At 41.3% G+C, this 22,900-nt stretch overlaps 1 protein-coding gene across 4 annotated transcripts in view; it reads right to left on the reverse strand.

Moving 5' to 3' along the window:
• The window catches only part of Slco5a1 (solute carrier organic anion transporter family member 5A1), a 133,089-nt gene that overhangs the window by 57,785 nt on the left and 52,404 nt on the right, over window positions 1-22,900 (reverse strand). For 3 of the 4 annotated variants that reach the window (XR_002789272.2, XM_023561702.2, XM_023561701.2), the window contains exons 2-3: window positions 18,224-18,356; window positions 11,677-11,894 (exon numbers count right to left, since the gene is read on the reverse strand). The exons of the other annotated variant lie outside the window; for it this stretch is intronic. Coding sequence is in view for 2 of the 3 variants with exons in the window: in XM_023561702.2 (XP_023417470.1) it covers window positions 11,677-11,894; window positions 18,224-18,356 (351 nt within the window). In the remaining variant the exon portion in view is untranslated. The remainder of the gene's footprint in view (window positions 1-11,676; window positions 11,895-18,223; window positions 18,357-22,900) is intronic. 4 annotated transcript variants of the gene reach the window in all.

The following is a 22,900-nucleotide window of genomic DNA, read 5'->3' on the forward strand; positions in this document are numbered from 1 at the left end:
ATGTTTGTGACTTCCCAGATATGTTAATGGCTGAAAAATCATAGAATAAAGAGTAACTGGCTCTCTATGTGATACTCAGCAGCATTTCTATAAATTCAAAATGACTCCAAAAACATAACCTTCAAAAACAATTAAGTTAGTAAAGAAATTGCTAAATTCACAGATTCACAACAAAACACCTGCTGCTTATGCTGAAGAATATATTTTAGATCAGTTCCTTAGTATCACTTATAACTGTGTCATCATAAAATCAGAGTTGCAACTTAAAAGCGAAGTGAAGGAGAAATGATAAAATAATGATAGTGATTATCATTTTTTATCATTTAATGCTAAGAAATCTTATAAATGCATTAAGGGCAAGTTGACACTAAAATCAGGAAATGCCTTAAACAGAAGTAAAGCAGGAATAAAATTCAATACAAGCACTGCAACCCAAGAGAATATAATATAAAGAGGACTCTACATAGAAATAAATTGGTTAAATAAGTTCACGTTATTGGCAGATCCTCTGCTCCCTGCAGACTACATGTCAGGGTGTAAGGCACCCTTACCATCCCATGCACTTAGGCCAGGTGCTAAGCTGCACCCTAATCACAATTGATGTTGTCCTTCCCAATGACCTTGCAAAACTTTAGTCAAAGTTTCAGAAAATCTGTGATACAGGGTGTGAGTGGATTTGTAGGAAGCAGATGAGAGACAGTGTTCATGAAAAACTAGCTCAGTTTTAGTGAGAAGAGACCACAATTTATTGTTCTCCAAAGCCTCAAAGGTCACAGCATCATAGATGGCAATAGGCATTGAGCAAATATTCTCTGGCACATGTGAATGCTTTATGTTCATTCATTAAAATAAGTCTACAATGTGAGACGGAAGCAAAGCCTTCCATGAGCAGAGATTTCAGCGAACCTGAGAGATGTATTCTTTCCAAGTGGGCAGAGGGAAGAACTTTGGAGGAACTGAGCTTAGTGAGAAATGTGTCCCATTATGGAGAGGGCCATGCAGAAAGCCCCCTCACCTGGGGCTCCTGCAGAAGATGTGACCTGGTACCCCAAAATGAGCTGACTGGACTCAGCATTGGGGAAGCTGGAATCAGTCATGCAGTCTGCAGGCAGCCAGCTCCTTGGGAGTCCGGCACACCCACAATAAGCAGACTGGTCAGCCCTTTACTCCATTCCCCTTACCGTGTTTGCAAAGGAAGAACTGGAGGAGTGAGCAGCAGATCTGGGTGAGAGGCAAAAGCAAGGCAAAGGAAACGACCTGAGCCTTACTGCACAGCTGGGCTCAGAGCAGCAGGGGACCTCGATGGCAGAGGGCTGGCTCCTATCTGCCATAGCTTCTGTTTGCCTCTGGAGCCTTACTCTAGAACCCTAGGATTACAGGTGGCTTGAATTTGCTCCTGTCCTTGGCTACATAGTAACATGCCTTTTTGCTATTGTGGCAGAATCTTCTGGCGAACTTTATTTTCAATGATATTTTGAAAGACCTGCCAAAAACAGGACTGACCAAGGGTAATAACAAGAGGCCATTTACCATAAACTCTGCCTTGCATGCTAGACCCTGCAGGATGGGTCTCCTTCTGGCCGTCCCTGAAATCCTGTGGTCGCCCAACCACAAGGTCCACCCATGGTTCTCTCCCTTCTCATATCCGTGCTGCTTTGTGGTACTTCCCATCAGTCTCCCTGGCCAATGTCAAACTGGTCCCCTGAGCCTGGGATTAGCATCCCTGACACAGGGAGCTGCCCACAGGTCCTCAGAAGCACTTGGCCCAGCCATCAGTCACATGCAGCTGTCACTTTCAGAAACAATAAAAACAAGACCTCAGTATACATCCATGTCTTCAGCTCCTAGACTAACCTAGCCTATGGCAGGCACCCAAAAGTTATAGTTGGACTGTATTTATTCACTAAGATGATTTATTACTTCACAACAATAATTTGTACTAAAACAATGTATCTGTATACTTGTGAGAAAATGAAGTCTACTCTCCAGATGTATAATTTCCTGCTGGGGAATGGGTTAAACTTAGGGTTAGGGTTAGGGTTAGGGTTAGGGTTAGGGTTAGGGTTAGGAAATCATGAGTCATCAGATGAGGGATGGCACACAGTAGGGAGACTACGTAAAGCACTGGAAAATGTGGACAAAGACATGATATGTTTTGAAGTATGGTTTCTTAAAACTAAAGAACCCTTAATGGATCTAGATAAACTAAAAGGTTCACTAAAACAAAAATGAAAACTTGGTATTAATGGCACATGCCTGCAATCTCAGCACTCTGGGAGGCTGAGGCAGGAAGATTCCAATGTCAAGTGTAATTTGGGGATTTAGTGACTTAGCAAGACTGTCTGAAAATGAATATAAAAAAGGACTGATGATGTAGCTCAGTGCAAAGGAACTGGATTCAAAACTCAGTACTACAAAAGAAAAACATGCTAATTAGCTTGTGTAATATTTTATTTATCTAGCACATCTGGGATGGGGCCAGAGTACAGCTGCTCCAGCTACAACACTTTGAGGTCTATATTAATCTTTTAAAAATCTTTCCATATCTTGTAGTGTATTGACATCTTGAAAGGCTTACTGGTCAGACAGAGGCAGCTCCTCCAGTGCTCACCAGTGCTTAGAGCTAGCAAAGTTCTTGGCTGATGGGCGCATGTTTCATAAGTCATCACACCAAACTAACCCACACACCATGCCATGGCTCTCATCAGCCAGGTGCAGACAGCCAGAGACCACACTGCAGCCCACATCCCATCACACTGCTCCTACCAGACACAGCTGAGCTGCTTCTGAGGGCACCGAGACATGGGCTCTGACCTTACTCATCCCGTGCCCAGGGCTCCCTGAGGGTCGTGGGTGGCAGGCAGGCCCCTCCTCTCAAGAAACATGGGGAACAAAATCATCCTTCAGTAGCATTAACCTCTTCTTGTCATCACTCTGTCATCTCTCAGTGAAGGGTACTAAAATCACATAGGTACAAATTGTACAACAGCTTCTCATATAACATCTCCCCACGAAATTCTTTCTCTTCTTTATAAGATTGATTTTCCCTTTCTTGCTAATCTTCTAGCTCCTATTGTTCATTTACTTTGGAGCCCTGGAATGCAACACAGAGCTGGTGCCATCATGCATGACCTTAGTCACTTCCACCATGGCCACTGAGCCTGCCCCTTCTGTACCTGCTCTGGGGCACAGAGCAGATACAGTTTCCCAGTCCTCTTATCCAGGAGCGTCAAACTGTGTGCAGTTGGATCTTTCTGTCAAAGCAAAGCCAGTGTTCCCCATCATATTCAACATGGACAACACTGTACCTACAAACCCACTGCCTACTCATTTTCTGTGAAACCAATGATGCCATCCCTGCATTCCCCAAATCACAATGAAAGCACTCCACATCTTCCATTCCCTCCAGAGCACTGGGCAAACAGCATTCCCTGCTTGTCTGGAAGAGACTGGAAAGAACTAAATGATGCTAGTACCTCAGTCACCTTCAGGCTCAGCAAGGAGAGCCCCAGAGCCACTAACCTGTAACCAAGATATGGCCGGAAACGTCAGGGGCCAAGATCCACCGTTAGCAGCTATGCTGCAGAACAAACGCGTATCCCTCACTGGTTACTACTCCAGTGAGTAAGCCCATAGTTACTCTGCACTGAGTTTTTTGGTTTTGTTTTTGTTTTTTAATCAGTATCAGGGATCGAACTCACGATCGCCTGCTTGCAAGGCAGGTACTTATGCCGCTGAGCTAAATCCCCAGCCCCTCTGCACTGAATTTAAATAAAGCTTTATTTTTATAGGAATCCCAGGCCTGTTTGCATTTTACCTTTTTTTTTTTTTTTTTTTTTTTTTTTGTCTTTTTCCTTTTTATCAGTACCAGGGATCGAACTCATGACTGCCTGCTTGCAAGGCAGGTACTTATGCCGCTGAGCTAAATCCCCAGCCCCTGCATTTTACCTTTTAGTTCAAATGCAATACATCGAAAGCTCAGTGTTTGGTACCACAAGAAAATAAGCACACAATAAAAGTAAAATAGAAACAAAATAAAGAATTGGAAACACAGAAAATATAAACAAAGCAGAACATGAAAAGCAGAGAAAGTAATTAAAGTTGTTCTTAAGACTTCCTGAGCTTTGGACTTGACCGAGTTTCCTGACTACCAATGCAAAAAGTTCTTTAATCGTCATCACAGAAACTTCCTAATTTCTTTACAGAAAACAAAATTTTTCCTGTGTTCTAGGACAGAGGTTCTTACAGCATGGCCCCAATAACTTCAGCTTTGCCTGGGAACTTGATAAAACTTTAATACCCAGGTCCTGGCCCAGGCCCTGGCCAAAGGCCAAGTTCAGGTCTCCTGATCAGAGACAATAAATAGGGTCTAGCAATCCAGGTCTTAGGAAGCTTCCTCTGTGATGCTAATAAAGCTAAGTTCCAGCACCAATCTTCTAAAGAAATGGAATTTTCTAGAAAGGGCAATGATGCTCTGGCAAACAGGAGGAATTCAAACAGTCTCAAACACAAAACCAAAATACAGTGTGGCAAAGGCAATGTGCATGAGGGCTGAGATAACACGTCCAGCCTTGCAGTGTTTGATGACTCCGCTTTCCTGAGTCAAACCTGGCACAAACAGATCGCATGTGTTGAAACACCTAGCCACAGGCACTGGTGCTGCATATTCTTGGGAAACTCAAATCCTGATTCTTTTTCCTTCCTCTCCCAGCCTGCTCCTCAGCCTACTTCCTCATGTTGAAGCCCTACAGCCATCTTGATAATCCTTTCCCTATTATTCCTCTGTCAGTTGTCACATTCCATAGAAGTGATCACTTTCCTCCTCTCATTAAATAACTCACTCATTAAATATCTGTTCAGTGGTGTAAACTCAGCAGGGAAGGTGATGGGTGAAAACACCCTTGCCCTGCCTTTGGGGAGCTCCCTTTCTCTGCATGGAGACAGTGAAGACAAGAGGTGGGTGAAAGGCAGTCAGCACTGAGGCTGGTGTTGCACACCTGTGACCTCAGCACCCTAGGAGGCTGAGATGGGAGGACCACGAGTTCAAACCCAGCTAGGGAAACTTAGCAACCTAGCAAACCCTTGTCCCCAAGTGAAAAATAAAAGGTCTGGATACGCAGCTCACTGCAAAGGCTCTGGGGGGAAAAATCTTACTGGACATACACAGATTTTTTTTCTCATCATTTCCTAAACCATGTAGTATAGCAACTGTTTACACAGCATTTCCATTGTAGGATGTATAAGTAATCTAAAGGGAATTTGAAGTACATAGGATAATGCACATAGGATGACATTTTATATAAGGGATTGAGCCTCCTTCTTTATTCGAGGTGAATATCCAGGACCCAGTCCTTTACAGAAACCGAAGGACAAATGTACATCATAGGTTAGTGATCAGTGCCCAGGAGAAAAATAAAGGAGAGGTGGAGGTAAGAAGCGTCGGAGGGAAGGCTGAAGAATTTTAAATACAGGACTAAGGAAGATGTCCCTGCAGAGGAGGAAGAAGAAGGGCTGCAGGGAGAGCATTCCCAGCAAATGAAAGGCAAGTCCTGGGGTGAGCGCACACCTGGTCATTCAGGGACCAGCAAAGAAAAGAATATGGTTGAAGCAGAATAAACAAATGAGACTGAAAGAATGATATGGGTCGGGGCTGGGGATTAGCTCAGCGGCATAAGCACCTGCCTTGCAAGCAGGCAGTCGTGAGTTCAATCCCTGGTACCGATAAAAAGGAAAAAGACCAAAAAAAGAATGATATGGGTCAAAGAGGTAAGCAGGGGTTAAATTGTGCATACTGTGGGGACTCTGCTATGACTGAGATGAGAGACCATGAAAGCTGGGTGCAGAGGGGTGGTGCTTAACAGGACCCTTTTGGCTGCTGAGCAGAAAGCAGGCTGAAGGGACTGAGAACAGGGATGGGTGTAGCGGGCTACTGCGTTTCCCTCTCCTCTGGTCAAGCTATCACATGGATTCCACCCTCTGCTTTCTCTGGTCCCTTCTGTTCCCTCCTCTCCCTCGTGCATTCTGCCTGGCCTTCTCAAGCCTCCTGCCTGGGCAGGGGGAGCTCAGTGAGAGGCTAAATGGCCTGCATCCCACAACAGGCTCCAACCTCCCACCCAGCCTCACCTCCTCGGTTCCTGCTCCCCAGAGTCAGCACCATGAATGCAGCAGACCTACCTGGTCCTTGCAAGAAGGTCCACATACTCCACCTCAGTCTGTACCTTCTCCCCTGGCACTCTGCCGCTGCCCCACGTCTGTGGGGTCCCTCTCAAATCCCACCTGCCCCACGAAACTTTTCCCATTCCCCAGCTAGAAGTCTCCGACCTGCCTGTGGTCCTCCACACCATCAGCCTGTCCTCCTTGCAGGCTCCTCAATGATTTCCACCCATCCACATCCTGTGTCCCATCTCCCTCCAGAGACCCTAACCTCTCTGAGGGCAAACTGGGCCTCCCTTATTGCATAACAGCCATGGTATGGAGAATGGAACCTTCCAGAAGAGTGAATACACTTTAAATTTAGTGATGTCAACATTATTCTTTAATGATCAAAAACCTGGAACTTGCAGTTATTTCCGTGAAATCGGTTCATCACCTCAGAGTAACTGTTATTAGGATTATAAATATATCGCTTTAACACAGACAAAAGTCTAGCAGAAAAAAAAACTTTTATGAGCAAAATTAATAATGCTAAGCAATTATCTAAAAGAAAGTGATCTAAAAGATATAACCGCATGTATATTTAAGTGTGTAGGATAGAAAACCATATTACTAAGTTTTTGTTGGATCTTTGAACAGAACTGTCTGCAATCTCACTGTATGAATGTCCACTTTGTATGCTTTAATTTTGTAATTTTGACAACTGTTTCTATGATGACAATATGTTATCTATTAACTAATGATTTCTCACTGTATATTTTTTTTCTTGAAATTCTGTATTACTCGTACCCTTTTACTGCTTTGTTTTTTTTCTCTATAAATAAAAAAAATAATGCTAAACAATTAAGCTTGAAAGATTAAAAGTAGCCACCAAAGAAACTTTTCTATGGTTAACTGCCACCAGAAGTTTTCTATCTAGAAAGATGCCCCGTTAAATTCTAAAATTTAGAAATTTTAGAAGCCATGCTGGGCCTGGGAGGAAGCCAGTTCACCCTTCCGGTAAGATGTGCAAACCATGAGGGTCCCAAGAAGACAGAAGCCAGATCACCCTGCTCATGAGCCAACAGGCATGTGGGCTGAGAATCAAGAACTCCTGCTGCCCCCTGCCCAAGCAACCGACTAGTTCGGAGGACAGGCTGAGTTGATAGCAACTCAGGCATAAAAACAACTTACTGCTTGGCTTGTGCTGTTTGACTTGAGTCTGCAGGCCTAAGGCCAGGACTCTGAGCAACTACTGGGCAATATAGCAAATATGGAGATTTCCATTTGTCTTACATTTGAAATCTAATATTGTTCTATTTTGTGCTGATTTATTGTTTTCTTTTATTCAGTCTCCTGTTTTAGTTGGTTTTATTCTGTTTTGTTGTATTTGATTTTACTATGTCTGAAGGAATGGACAACTATTGGAAGATGGCAGGATATATTATGGTGGCCATGGTTGATTTCCTATTAACCAGCTTCAAAGTTCTGTACCACTTGCAGTACCATTTTTGATTGGCTTTACTCTGTTTGGTTGAGTTTTATCCTCTTTAAAATAAAAATAAATACATAAATAAATTTAGAAAGTTTTAAAATGCCAGACCTCAAACCACAGTAACATTTATCCACTTAAATATTTTACGTGTTTATTTTCATTGGTTAAAATTTGATGAAATCAATGCTAATCTCTTTGTGTAAAGTAATTCAGACACACTGAGAATTTGACTTTTCCTGTTGTGATGTTTTAATATAGCCTTACACCTGCATAATTTATAATAAAAATGTGAAAGCACTGAGTCAGATTTTCCCAGTGTCCATCACTAGAGTGTGGAGGCAGAAAGTACAAAGTACAATGCATTTTCTTCTAGCATCCTCAGCAAGAAAACTTCCAAAAAGGGCGTCACTCTTGCTTGGAACCACAACACAAACCTGTAGTCCAGCTACACGAAAGGCCGAGGTACAAAGATTGCTCGAGCCAGTTCAGAGCCAGCCTAGGCAACATAACACAGCTCCTTGTCAAGACAAAGCAAATGAAAGGCACTACTCTATATGGTCTCAACAAGGATAATTCACTGTCTTTCCATCTCCTCTTGAAATGGGCTAATTTTGGTTCACATATAAAATAAAAAGGAATCTTGCTCCCGCAAGCAGAAGGGGAAAGAGGACGTGGTAGTCAAATTCAGGCTTAGTTCAAAATGAAATCTCAGCAATCATTCTCAGTCTTTAATGCAAGACTTTAATCATGAGTCTCAGCTTTGTAATTCAAACTGCTTCAACAATGAATATGCCCTAGAGATTTAATTTGTCTTTCTGGGAAAATGAGATTAAACATGAGACTGTCACTTCCTACCGATGATAGGTGTTAAATACTCCCAAGAAAATCACTGCGAACAAGAAAAACATGAATTAATTTTAATACTGTAATTAAACATAATTCTAATATTATCAGTATCATTTGAATCCTTTTTAGCAAAAGATTTTCAGAATAAGCTCATTAAAATAACATGGCTTTCCAATGACTCTTGAAGTTCTTGTCTAGAATCAGTTAGAGAACTCAGAACCAGAAGAAGAAATCAAATGAATCTGCTGTGTCCCATCTGGGAAGGTGAGCCAGAGGTGAGACCAGACAAAACAAAAATAAGGTGAAAAGGGAGAATTTACCAAAAGCATTAGTTCGATCCCCAGTACCCCCCCCAAAAAAGAGAGAATTGGAATAGAAGCTGATTTTATAAACCAACCACCCATCCCTGGATGAGTAAGATGCCTCAGATTCTTTCCTTTAAAGAAACCATGCGGGAGAATCTAATTCCGTGAGGAGACAGAACAACCCTCTTTAGTAGCACACGGACTGGTAGTAAGAGGGTCGGGGTGACATTTCCAAAGTCCATTGCTGCACTCCGTAGTGGCCGTGCATCACTTCTGAACCTGCCGGCCTCAGTACGGCTTCCCGGGTCACCAGGCCTGAGACCAGGATTCCAAGCCAGGTGGCTCAGGATGTGCCATGCAGGGAATGCAGTAGGGGCGAGGAAGACAGGGCAGCCACAAACACGGGGTCCCTCACAATCGCCTCACTCAAGAACTGGGGTGCCTACCCGGCACTTGGCTAAGACTTCTGTGTCTGCACTGCAGTCTCCTCACCACGTGGCCCTGGATATCAGGCTTCTCCCCTCTTTTACATGTGTTTCACGTTACCTTATCTATGCTGTTATTTCTCCCCTCGAGTCTACTTTGTGTTCTCAACAAATTAAGATTCTAAGTGTGTGGGAGACAATTTGAGTGACTCCCATTGAGTGTAGAACCATTGCTGCAACTGTTATTATATCGAGACTCTTTTATACTGATATGTACAGAGCTGATTACCGTATTTTTTTTTTCTTTAATTGTTCTAAGCATTGCAAATAAAGCTAGCCAGGTACTGGTATGTAATCTCTAAATCCATCAGACAGTTTCCGGTCTCCTGGCATAATGCTCCCTCTAAAATATATAAGCACAGTAGAGTGGTAGAGCCAATCACCTCCAGGAATGTCAACTGGGTGTGAGCCTCAAGGTAAAGGCTATGACTCCTTAAGGCACAAAAGTTTACATATCAGAAACTGAAGCAACAGCCTTCTAAAACAATTCAGCTGCTACCTTAATTGAATTATGCATACTGATCCTTCTGCATATCCTTATCTCTGCATTTTGCAGAGATGCTTTTCTCTCTACCTGGCTGGCCAGCTAGAGTTACTCACATAGAGCAAGGCCCGCCACCCTCACTGTCACTCATCCTTGAGCCACTCCCTTCTTCACAAAATAATAAATTCTGGGAGAGGCCTAGGATCAAGGCCTTTGTCTGCACATCCTCACGGGGACTGGACATAGGACCCCTTGGCTGCCCTTAACTTGGAATATGTCTTGGTGTCTTTACTCTCACCGTGGATTGCATTAGAGGTGGTAGATTGGAATTAACTTGCTGAGATTCCAATAACATCTCAATGGGATTATAAATAAAACTTTTTGAATTGTGAGGAAGACTAAAAAAGGGATTATAATATTTGGATGACTATACTCAATATTTGGGATTACAATATAAGTGTATTCGTATGTTTTAAATTCTTTAACATCAACTTTGCATCAATAAATTGTAAAACAAAACAGAACAACAATGACAAAAAAAACAATTTGCACCTTTGAGAGTTGCCAAAATGGGCCATGACATAAGCAGAAAAGGCGATAGGTCTGTCTGGAAGCATTCAGCCTACACTAGCATCCATGGAATCCTTCGTTATCACAGCACAAGAAGTCATTTGGGCAGTTCCAATATGACTCACTGTCACAAAATAATGCTGAGGGAGAGCAGCAAAGCTTGAACTTAACTGGCAAGAAGCGTTTTGAATGAAGTGTTATTTCACTTGTTTTCAGCAAATACAGTCTTTAAAAATAGTCCAAGGCAACCATTATTATCCCCGGACTTGTAGGGCCAGGTCTGTAATAGTAAGTTCAGTGGAGGAGGCTGAAAGGTTCCTCTTTTGTCTTACTGTTTCTCTAGTCAGAATGAGAAGGTAACGTCTAGGTAAATCTTACCAATCCTGACTAAGGTAGTTGACTGACATTATGCTTTATAGCTTATACCAAAAACCTATTTAGAGAATACAATAATTAAGACTGAAATTAATGGGAGGGTGGCACTGGATTTCCTTGAATTCAAGAGATTTATCTTTATTCGACAGATTAAATATTGAGTAAAGAATGTTGAATAAAGTCTATTCGAATTGCTTAGATATTAGGCTGCCTAATCTAGCTGTAATAAACTCGTTATCTTTAAGAAAAATAAAAGTGAAAAATAGATCAGTCCATCCCTGAAACTATCCAGATGCCTTTAAGATGGATTTGGAGGCCTGGCCATCTTTCACAAAGTTGGCCATAGCAGGCACCAGTTAGAACCACTGAGAATGAAATTCTTTTCTAGTGGTAGATTTTATATTTTGGTGAGATCAAGCCACACTACCAAAGTCACTGCACTCCAAAACAAATCTATCCATTATGCAATGCATTCAGTATTTTAAAAATCTCTAATTATAGTAGTGACACAGCAAAGTATTTATCTCTTCGTGACGTAAATCAGTGCTTCTCAAACGATCTGTGAGAGGGGAGTCCTTTATTTTTATTATTGCCAATCTATCAACTACTGATATACTTGCAAAAGACATTCATGATAAATTATTGGAAAAAAATTTTTTATTGGTACCGGGGATTGAACTCACGACCGCCTACTTGCAAGGCAGGTGCTTATGCCACTGAACTAAATCCCCAGCCCCAGGAAATTATTTTTAACAAAATGTGCAAAATGAGCAACTTTTTGCTATAATTAGATTCAACAGACATAAAATTACTGGGGCAAATTTCTAAGAAATTTTTGCAGAGCTTACTCTCAGTTTAGTACTATACTTATTTGGGCCACGGACCAGCGAGAGACACAGGTACATAGTGTCCATCTCAGACCACACTTTGAGGAGCACCGACCTGGAGCAACATGCACACAGTTATCCAAGACGCATACTGTACCTCTGACATTCTTTCCAAATCCCATTGAGGAAACCCTTTTGTCCACTTGTTCACTATTGTTTGATTTCTCTTTTATGACGTCATCATCGCTCACAGCATCCACAGAGAATTTTTTCTTTTTCTTTTTCTTGTGTCGAGGTGGAAGCTTTTTTGGAAAAGTAAACATTGGGAATATCACAAGAAACATTGCAATGGCACAAAGGAGGAATCCACTCCACCTAAAAAATTGGGAAATGTGAGTAGCATTTATGGCTTTTGTTTTGTGAATGAGAACAAATAAGCAAAGTAGAATCTCTGTGGAGATAAAATTCTCAGGGTAAAACTTCTACCTTATCAGCTGAGAGCACTAGAAAGTTGGATGATTTGAGAAAATAGAGACTCTCCCTTTCTGTGATCTAAATGGGAAATCTACCCAGTAATTATGCTAGCTTTATAATGAATGCTACAACCAACACTCTGATTAGAATTTCACTCAAAGATATTTAAGTAGCTATGAACTATTTTTGCTAACATTGTTAGCCTTGCTACAATGTGCATTTTATACTAAGTTTTATAGAAAAATAATATAAGCCCAAAAGTAGGCTTTGTAGACCAATACACTTTTTTCTTAGAAGAAAAACATTAATATCTAGTTTAAATGTATTTTTTCTGTTTGTAAGTCTTGGTGCTAAGGATTGAATACAAGCTCTATGCTGCTACACACCTACTGAGCTATACAGCAAACACCCCATGTTAATTGCATTTTAGCTGGGCCTGGTGGTGCATGTCTGCATTCCCTGTAGTTGGGAGGCTGAGACAGGAAGATTGCTGAGAGTTCGAGACCGGCCTGGGCTACAAAGTGAGCTCAAGGCCAGCCTGAACTGCACAGCAAGTCCCTGTCTCAAAAAGACAGAAGAAGAAGGGGCTGGGGGTTTAGCTCAGCGGCATAAGCACCTGCCTTGCAAGCAGGTGGCCATGAGTTCGATCCCCGGTACCTATAAAAAGAAAAAAAAAAAAAGTATAAAAAAAAAAGACAGAAGAAGAAGAGGAAGAAAAGAACAAGAAGATGATGAGGAGGAGAAGGAGAGAAAGAGAGAGACAGAGAGAGAAAGAAAGAAAGAAAGAAAGAAAGAAAGAAAGAAAGAAAGATAGAAAGAAAGGACATCTTAAATGACTAGCTAAAGGTCAGGAATATATATATATATATATATATATATATATATATATATATATCACCCTCACAGTACTTAACCTAGCATGAGGTAGCAAGAATTTAGATTTGATCCTTGCCTTCAAAAATGTACAACTTAAGTGTAAGCCAACCAAAAATATAAGAAAAATCTCTAAGAAGTACAAGAACATATGCAGAGTTAGGACATATAGTACAGGTTACAAATGCCATAAAAGTTCAGAGAGGGTAAATGAACATAGGGCAGAAAGCGTCCTAGGAGATGTAGAACTTAAGCTATGATGCACTCAGGCTCCTGTGTTTAAATTTCTATGAGGTTGCCATGTTGCAAGGAACTCATGGTGAAAACAAAATGTAGAAACTAAATCTTAGTCTGATATTAGAGCCACAGTCTCTGCCCTGGGACTTCTTCCTACACAGTTCTCTAATGAGCAGTTTCTCAGTCCCCGCTGGCATCTTCTAAGCAAGCAGAGCTCCCTGGTCCTACCTCACAGGGTTGCCATTTCTAACTAGGATTCCTCAGCTTCACACTCTGTTCTTGAAGCTTCAGTGTTCAGGAAGATTTTGTTCTCTGTATCAACCTATTTCCATCAGTTGGAACCAAATACAAGCAGCATTCTAAGCACTAATAATGAATTCAGTTCAGCAAGAATACAAACCAATTGCTAAGTGAAAATTCATTTAAGAATTTTTATTATGTACTTTTGTGATACATAATGAATACCTTCATCACAGGGAGTTGGTACATAAACATCACATCTTAGTCCCTTTCATCTGCCCTTCTCTTCCCTCTCCCTCCACCCTACATCCCCTTTCCCATCTGCAAAAGATCTAGCTCTCTGCCTCCTATCACCCATCTTTTATTTTGCTCTTTACAAATTAGAGCCATGATTTGTGTTTCTCATGTAAAAGAAGACATAACATATTTAAGCTTCTGTCTGATTTGTTTCACTTAGTATTAAGATCTCAAAGTGCATCCATTAATTCAATTAGCATATATACTAATGACTAAGTGAAAGTTCATATTTTTTTTTAAAAAATCTCTATTAAACTTTCACTATCAGCTGACAAAAGTCTATCCTACTTGAGAAATGATTCCTAGAACCAGTCACTAATATCCCAATATGTTACTTTCAAAGATAAAGAAAATAACAAAATTAACATAAATCAGAAAAAAGGCTTTATCTTTGGAAGACTGCTTAGGGTAGATTTCTAGTCATCTCTATTTTTCATAGTATTATCACCAACCTAGTTCTGACACAGATCAGGTATTCAAACAATTTGTCAAATAAATTGAAAGAGAAAAAGTTTTAAGGAACAGAAGGGTCATCTGTCTGCAGAGAACATGCATATGATAATGTCTGATTTTTTAGAACTTGACTGCTCACCCACATTTACCCTCTGGATCTCACTCAGCAAACTCCACATTACAGTGCCCCGAACCCTCCTTTTCCTGGCCTCCCACCGCTCTCCCCTGCAGGGCAGTGGAGAAAGGTGGGGTTTGTGACCTGGAGTGTGAAAAAGACCTGCCTTGGTATCTTATCTTTACAGCTTACTAACTAGGAAATCTTAGGAAAATTATTCTGATTTTCCAGACTTACTTCCTAATCTGAAAATGGTGATATAGAGAATCATAAGAGAATAATAAGTGGTTTCTTCAGCCCTCAAATTTAAATAAGGAGCTGTATACAATGAACCTAATAAAATGCTCGCCCTTAAGTCCATATTTAATTTATGGCAGTTAGTTTTGATTGCTGGGTTTTGTTATGCATGTCTGCCCTCAGCCCCTCTGCCTACCTGGCTCTTAGTCCCTAGCCTGAAATTGCATGCAAACATTAAAAATTCATTCTTAAAGCCTAAAGTAAGAGCATATAACAGAAGAAGAATTACGTAAAAGTCTGGGATTGTTTCAAAGCAGAGCAAACCAGTCTGCATTCTTTTTCTAGCAATATTGGTATGGCACATGATGCAGTGATGGCTACACGGACAAGGCTAAGAAAGGCACCAAAAGGAGACGAGCCAGAGCATCACGGCTTAGAAGATGACACCTCAGTAATGGCTAACACCGAAAGACCAAGGCATCTAAATCTTTTGCATCAAGCCTTACTCAAAGCAAGTAAGGGGGCTCCAATTAACATGTTGACTAAGAGCTCTGCTCTGGAGTAAGTTTTTTCATCCCAGGCCTTACTGACTGATGCTTTAAGGAAGTAATTCAACTCCCTGAGCATCAATTTCCCCACCCGCAAAATGGGAATAATAGTAGTGACTACACATGGTTGTTAAAAGGTCTGATGAGAATATTTGTAAACTCTTCATATAATCCTTGACAGCTGGTGAGCACCCAGTAAATCTTAGCATCACTCAATCCTCCACTCCCTCCTCCACTCTTTCAGCATAGATTTACTGAAAGCTTATCATTGTTGCTAGGCACTGTATCAAATAACTATGCTTTTACTCAAAGAAGAAACCTGTTACAAGTCAGACTACTCAGTGAACAATTCAAATTCATTTTTAAATAGGCCCCTATTTAAAGTGCTGTATAGATCACATTTATCATTTATGCAATGAATACTGCACAAATGAAACAGATAAAACTACTTGAACACTAATGAAACTTGAAGGATAGAATAGTGTATACTGGATAGCAGAGCAGGAACCACATGAAAGTTTGCTCATTACTTAACGATGACTCTTTCAAATGGATACTGTAACCTCCTTTTACAGATTTAAAAAGTAACTGAGGCACATAGACGCGATTTCCCTAAGGGCACATAGCTACTAGATACACATTAGGAGAGAACTCAGGAGAATAGCTTAGGGTCTGCACACTAAATGACTGTTTTGCTACCAGCTAGAAAACATGTAAGTGACTGTACAGAGTGCTTATAAAACTAACGGTCCTTCCTTCTTCTGTTCGTTCTTCTCCCTGCCTGAGCTGGTTCTCCTCGCTCCCTCTGAATGCGTCTTTATCATCGTGTGCTTCTCAGGACATCTACATGGAACAGAGGAATATATGTTTAATATGCAAAAATGTATTTTAGTGATTTAACTTTTTAATGATGAAAACATGCTACTCTGATTTATTTCAGAACTGCAAAAACAGGTGACTCTGAAATGCATAAGTATTTCTCAAGGGAAGAAATACAAATGGCAAATACATAGATGAAAGAAATGCTCAACATCTCTAGTCATTCTAGAGATGCAAATTACAATTCTGAGATTTCAACTCACTCCAGAAAGAATGGCTATCATCAATTAATCAGAACAAATGCTGGAGAGGCTCTGGGGGAAAAGGAACCTTTCTCCACTGTTGGCAGGAGCACAGACTGATGCAACCACTGTGGAAATCAGTGTGGAGATATCTCTGAAAACTAGGATTAGAGATCCCATTTGACCCAGTCATTCCCTTTCTGGGTGTCTCCCTGTAAGAATTAAAAACACTATACCACAGTAACATATGCACATCCATGTTTATATCAGCATAGTTTGTAATAACTAAATTTTGGAAGCAACTCAAATGTCCATTAACCGAGGAATGGATAAAGAAGATGTGCTTGTTTTATATAATGGAGTACTACTGGGCCATAAAAAGAATAAATCTGAGACAGTTGAGGTAAATGAAGGCCATACTCTTAAGTAAAATAAATCAGACACACGTGTAAATATTGCATTATCTCCCGGTGTGAGAAACTGAAAGAGTAAATAAAGTCCAAAGTACACAATTGATATTGTGAAATAGGAAGAAATTGTTCAACAGGCAAGAGGAACTAGGGAGGGGGAGAGAGAAAAGAAGGAAGGGAAAAGGAAAAAGATGAAGGAAGGATAAAATGAAAAGGTTTTGTAACAAAGGGGACTGACGGGAGGGGAGTGGATTGAGAAAAAAGGAGAAATCAAGATATATCGCATACAGATACAAATTCCCTATGATGAAGATGATCAGTATGTATACCTAAACTGTACCAATAAATTTAATGAATGTTTTAAAAAGATGAGATCAAAATATCACTATCAGTTGAGACCTTAAAGTTCCTGCATTATTCCCTCCTCACTGATGAGGACAGTATGATTTGAAAATTTTACCAAGCAAGCTCAGCTGAATCTCTGTTTCAATGAGGATTATTATGAAAATAAGAAATGTTATATAGCTTAATTAGTAGTTATCAACAGTCTTGAAAGTAGTTGCAAACACTATTCCTACCAACTCTGGAGTTATGAGGTCATTATAAAATAATAGAGAAAACAAAGTACCCTAAGCAACTCTCTAGAAAGTAATTAGTTACTTGACACATATAATTCTAAAATGGAAGTATTCTCTTAGCAAAAAAAAAAATGGAATTTCTTATCGTTAATCCATACAAAATGAATTCAGGACACCAGTATTTTGAGTAAGAGCTTCTGCGGGCATGACAAAATAAATTACATTCAAATTGAGGAGGCGCTTGAAGAACTCAAGTGCATCCCTGGTTATTCACGATAAATAACATCCAAAGTGCAAGTTCTTCTGAGTTCTACACGTAGCTTATTTGGCAGGAAGTCAAAGTCCAGCAAATAGAGAACAGCTACAGCCCTAGCTCACGTGGGGACACAAAATATTGCCAAAAAGAAAAGGCTTGCCGAGCTATGCCAGTGGTAAAGTAGAGCTGAGTTCTGGGCACTGGGGGAGAGTGGCAAAGCAGCAATACAAGCATAACAAAGAAATGAAGGGAAGTATTTTTAAGCCACAGAAAAGATAATGAAGGGCATGGTTAAAATAAACAGGAGAGGCCCCTCACAGCCCCTGTGGCCCTTTTCTGGACTTTGCTATATAGGAAAGGGCCCAATCCTACAAAATGCTTATTAGGACACTGTTGCCGAAGTCTCTGTGTTAGTTTCTTATTGCTACTGTAATAGTAGTGGCTCAAACAAAAGTGGGTTATCTCAGAATTCAGATCAGACATCCATGATGTTGGCATTGGAAGGGCTGCGTTTCCTCTGAAGGTCGTAGCTAGGGAGAAAACCTTTCCCTTAGCTTTCGGCGTGCATTCCTTAGCTCACAGCCCCTGCCTCCCTCTTCAGAGCATGTCACCTCCACCCGTGATTTAACTGTCTCCTTCTCTAACTATGGCTCTCCTCCCTTCCTCTCTCCTGTGATTAATAAAACACCCAATCTCCCCAGCTCAAGATTCTTAACTGGATGGCATCCCCCAAGCCCCTTAGAGTGTGTATGGTAACATATTCATTCACAGGCTCTGGGAGTGAAGGAATAGCTAGCCTGGCCCACTCCCTGGAGACTTTCAGCTATCATTAATGTCTTCATTGGGAAAACGTGGACTACGAAAGTACTTATGTCTAACCATCATTAGTAACAGGTGAAATACAAAATTTAGAAAACAATCTTACCAGTTTCCAATGAAGCGAGGATCATTCTGGTCAAGGTGAACAGGATTTCTGGGATCAACATAAAAACCAATAAGAAGTCCACCTAATAAATATCCCACTGCCGGGCCAAGCGCTCCCATGACATACATGATGGCTGAGAAGAAAGAAGGGGAAACATGAAATACAGCAACGTTCCAGGTAAGTGCTGGCAGCTCTGCACTTGCACGGCCACACTGCAGATGGGTCAGACTGAACCCACTTAACTCCAAAATGTCTCTGTTGATGTTTGGGTTTCAGACTTTGCCTTGACCTCCCTGTTAGACCTTGTCTTCCTAGAGCATCAGAATAACCTGGAGAGCTTTTGGTTGTGTCGTGTTGTGTTTTGTTTTGTTTTGTTTTGTTACAGTATCATTAGGCTTCACCTCAGCACTACTAAATTCAAATTTCTAAAAGTATATACCCAGGCTAACAAGGAAGACACTGAAGAAGCAATAGAAAAAAACGTTTTTAAGTCTCAAGAAAAAAAAAAAAAAGAAAAGAAAATATTCTTTGTCATCACTGGAAGATTCTAGCAGGATGAGGGGAGGTGACTCAAGGCTGGACAAGGATGGATTCAGTGGAATTGGAGAAGTGCTCCAAAGCCCCCAATGGCTAACGTCTTTCCTGCCACCAATCTTGCAATGTTTATTGTTCTTTGAGGAATCTTACTTTAAAAGGAGCAAATCTCCCTAAAGGTTGTGGTTCAGGAGGTCCAAGTGGAAAGCACCAACCACAGGAGGACCACAAAATAATTTTTTAAAACACATGTCCAAGCCAGACGTGGTGGTAATCCCAGCATTCAGGAAGCTGAGGCCAGCCTGGGCTGCAAAATGAGTTCAGGCCCAACCTAAACTGCAGAGTGAGATCCTGTCTCAAAAAGACAAAAGAAGAAAAAACACTGTCTGAGGAGTCAGGTGATACATGTCTCATGGTCAGGGAATCAAAAGGTTGTCATTTTATTACCAAAAAAAAAAAAAAAAAAAGCTTTCCATAAAAATGAGTTTACAGCACTGGCTTTTGTGTGTGTGTATGTGTTTATTCCTATTTTCACTCCTGTAATTTACAATTCCAAAATGTCGATTTTAAAATTTTAAAATAGGATATGAAGTTCCTTGAGAATCATACAAAGATATGCCCATATTCCAAAATCCACTGTTTTACCTATACAAACTCAGTTATTTGAGGACAAATCTATGAACACTTTTAAGACACTGCTGTGTACAAGGAATAATAACAAACTCAAGTAATAACTGTTTCTCATTTCTATTACCATCATATAATTCTAACCACTGAGTAAATAAGACAATTTACCATATCCTTCAGCTACCACTATATCTACCAGAACACAAAGCAAAATAATCAGAATGGCTTCGCCTCACTTTATCATCCACACCTCAGTAAACTTTGAGTAATCTTGTGCCTCCTGTTACTCAGAGCCACAGACAGGAGACAGTAATTTAACACCTGCTCTCACTTCTCACACCAGTACAAAAGGGAAAGTGTGGTGTTTGCTTTACAGAATGGTCTCCTCCTTAACAATAAGACCTTCAGTTCTTCCACTTCTCCATCTGTGTTTGGAAATAGAGAATAAAGACAAGGCCTCGAGTAACTGGCACCGTTGAAAGCATGCTTTTCATGCACACAATTAGAATTTCAATAAATATCTTTAATCTCTGTTTATAACCTACTCTGTAACTCAAGAACAGAAAGTAGTTTTCAGGTACAGTCCTTCCATATGCCTACGAAGACACAAATTTATGTTTATACCTCCAGGCAAACTGCACCATTTACAACTTAAAATTGTAAGGAGTCCAAACTGTGACATGAATCATCCTCCTGGAATAGTTCAAGAGACCGTCTTACAAACACAGACAGGAAAAGGGTATTTCCGCCATCCTGTTTATGCCTGGGGCACTTGAGTGCAAATCTCGGAAAGGCGAGTAAAGCAGGCAGCCTGTGCACCAAAGGACCACGCAATTACCTAGCAAATGGAAAATCCACCAGATAGCATTCACCAAAAAAGTAATAAATAAACTCTTAACTACTTTATTGACAAAGCTTCCTGAAAATTCAGCAATGTAATCAGAAACATGTATTTTCATTACACAGCAACCAACAAAATTTAAGTCCAACAAAATCACTTCCATACACACACCACTTAACTGGCTCCATTTGAAAAATACACCATCCTCTGAGCAGAAGTTAAACCTTTCTGGCCACTGGTCAACATTTATTAATTGACTGACCAACAGCACTCATTCAAAGATTTAGGGGGCACCAAGTGTTGAAGCAAACTCACACACCTCCAAATCCCAGGAGCTCCCCCACCTGAAGGTCTCACTGCTCTTCTGGGAGCCCAAGGGTGGGACATACCAGCCTTTGCTATGACTGCAACCATCAAATCACGAGGTCTTAGGGCTGCATTTGGGGGTGAGAACAGGCTGGAAAGTGACGTACCCCTGTTCCTTTGCTGATACTCGTCAAGGACTAACCAGGCCCAGGCTTGATGGTCCCTAGCTGAGTGCCTCTCTCCTTAGAATGCAGAGACTACACACTGTCTATCCCAGCAGGCTCCACCCCTCATCATACATCCCTAAAGGTAAAAGACTTTAAGCTTTTTCCCCTGTGGATATACTTTTCTGTATAAACAGATGTGCATACTATACCAGTCTCTCTCCCACAGCTCACCCCTAATGTCTCAGGAAACGCTGTTAGATCCTCCACCAAACCATATCCAATACCCAGTTCCTTCTCTTCACTCCACTGATAACAGCCTGAACGGAGACACCACTGTCACTCATGGGGAATGACTCCAGGGTTCCCAAGCAGCATCCCTGCTCCTGCCCTCATTTCCCTAAATACATTTTCAGCACAGAAGCTTTAACAGTCTTTTAGAAACATGAACCAGTTCATGTTACTTCCTCGTTCACACCCTGCAAACGGCTTTGCACACCATCTCACTCACAATGAAAGCCAAGTCCCTGCAGGCCAAGAGGACCTGCTCACACATTTGCACACACACACACACACACACACACGATTTCTCGACTTCATCCCCTATCACCCTCCTTGACTCCTTGCTCATCGTATTCGCCCTTCCAGAACCGTCCTCACCGTAGGACCTAGCACTTGCTCTCTGCGTGTGTGCCCCAACCTGAAAACCCCCTCAATTCTTCCCACCTGCTCCTGGCTTCATTTTTCTTCTCAGCATGTGTCACTACTTCACCCACTATACCTCTGCTCATTGTTTTCATGCTCTGTTCTCTCGACCTGCATAGAAGCACCCTGAGAACAAGGGCTCCTGCTCACCACTGGACTTCCCAGTGCCGGGACCGAGCACAAGGTGGGCAGCCCAGATCCCCCACCCAGCACTCACCACTCCTCCCTCGTCCGCCAAACTTCTCACGTTGGAAGCTTGTTCCCCAGTGCAGCCATGGGGAGAGGTGACTGAATCCTGCAGACTGCCCTGAGAAACAGATTAATCCATCTATGGGTTAATGGGTCATCCCGGGAGTGAATTTGTTGTAAAAGTGACCTGGCTCCCTGGCACAGTTGCTCTGTGTTGCCAAGTGACACTGCCATGTTATGATGCTAGAAGAATTTTCTCACCAGATGCTGACCAGACATTGATGCCATGCTCTTGGGCCTCCCTGCCTCCAGAATATGAGCTAAATACACCTCTGCTCTCAGAAACAACCTGCGCTCTGGCACTTTGTTCTAGCAGCTGAAAATGGGCTAAGCTAATGAGTGGTGCCATTACCAACAGCAGATGTCAATGACAAAACTCTTCTTCAGAGCACATCGTCTCTTGAGATCTCGGCTAATGAGCATAGGCACCAATCCGCACTTCACAAATTAATAATTTCATGTGTTTTAACTGTGTCTCATCAGATCTTGTCATACCATTCTTGGTTTTCTCATGATGAAGTGTAGTATCGCAGGTATACAATTTAATGAGCTATTTACTGTCAGTATAAAAAGTTCCAGCCTTTTCTCCCTATGCCCTGGCGGGTCATCTTACCTAGCCCCGCGGGTGTGCACCTGCCCTTTGAGAGGACACTGAATCATTTCACTCATTTGAGATTAAATATGCCCTACTTTTTACTTCTGCTTATCATTTCAAATATTTGTATCTTATCAAGTAGCTCTTCAACCTGGACAGCAGGGAAAACATCATACATACTACCGTCTAATGGTTAAAGCACACACTCCAAAACCATGTGTTCAAATACCAGCTTTAATTTTTGCTAATCACTTGGCCATTAATAAGTTCTTAGCATCTCTGAAGCTCAGTTCCCTCATCTCTAAAGCAGACCTGACAAAAGGACTTGTTCACAGGATTATCATAGGCATCGAATGAGTCAATACTTGTACAGTATGTGGGTTACCTGAAACATGATATACTTAAGAATAAGGCTATTGCAAGAGTAAGTTGTTTGTTGTTACTATTTTATGTTACATAATACACAGTTCAGTGTTTGTGCCGAGGAATATTAACAGTTGTTGATGGGCTGATCACATATCATTTGATCAGAAAAATGGCTGTCTCTTATTTGCTCCACTGCCTCTGGTTCCTCCTTTGTCTGGATCTGTTTCTTCAACCCCAGTGAGACCTACAGCTTTTCCATCACAGGAATGTCCCGTTGCTTCTCATTCGTC

The sequence above is a fragment of the Cavia porcellus genome, unplaced genomic scaffold (genome assembly GCF_034190915.1).
Source record: "Cavia porcellus strain 051 isolate PalLab524CR breed Dunkin Hartley unplaced genomic scaffold, mCavPor4.1 scaffold_10, whole genome shotgun sequence".
NCBI classification, from domain to species: Eukaryota; Metazoa; Chordata; class Mammalia; order Rodentia; family Caviidae; genus Cavia; species Cavia porcellus.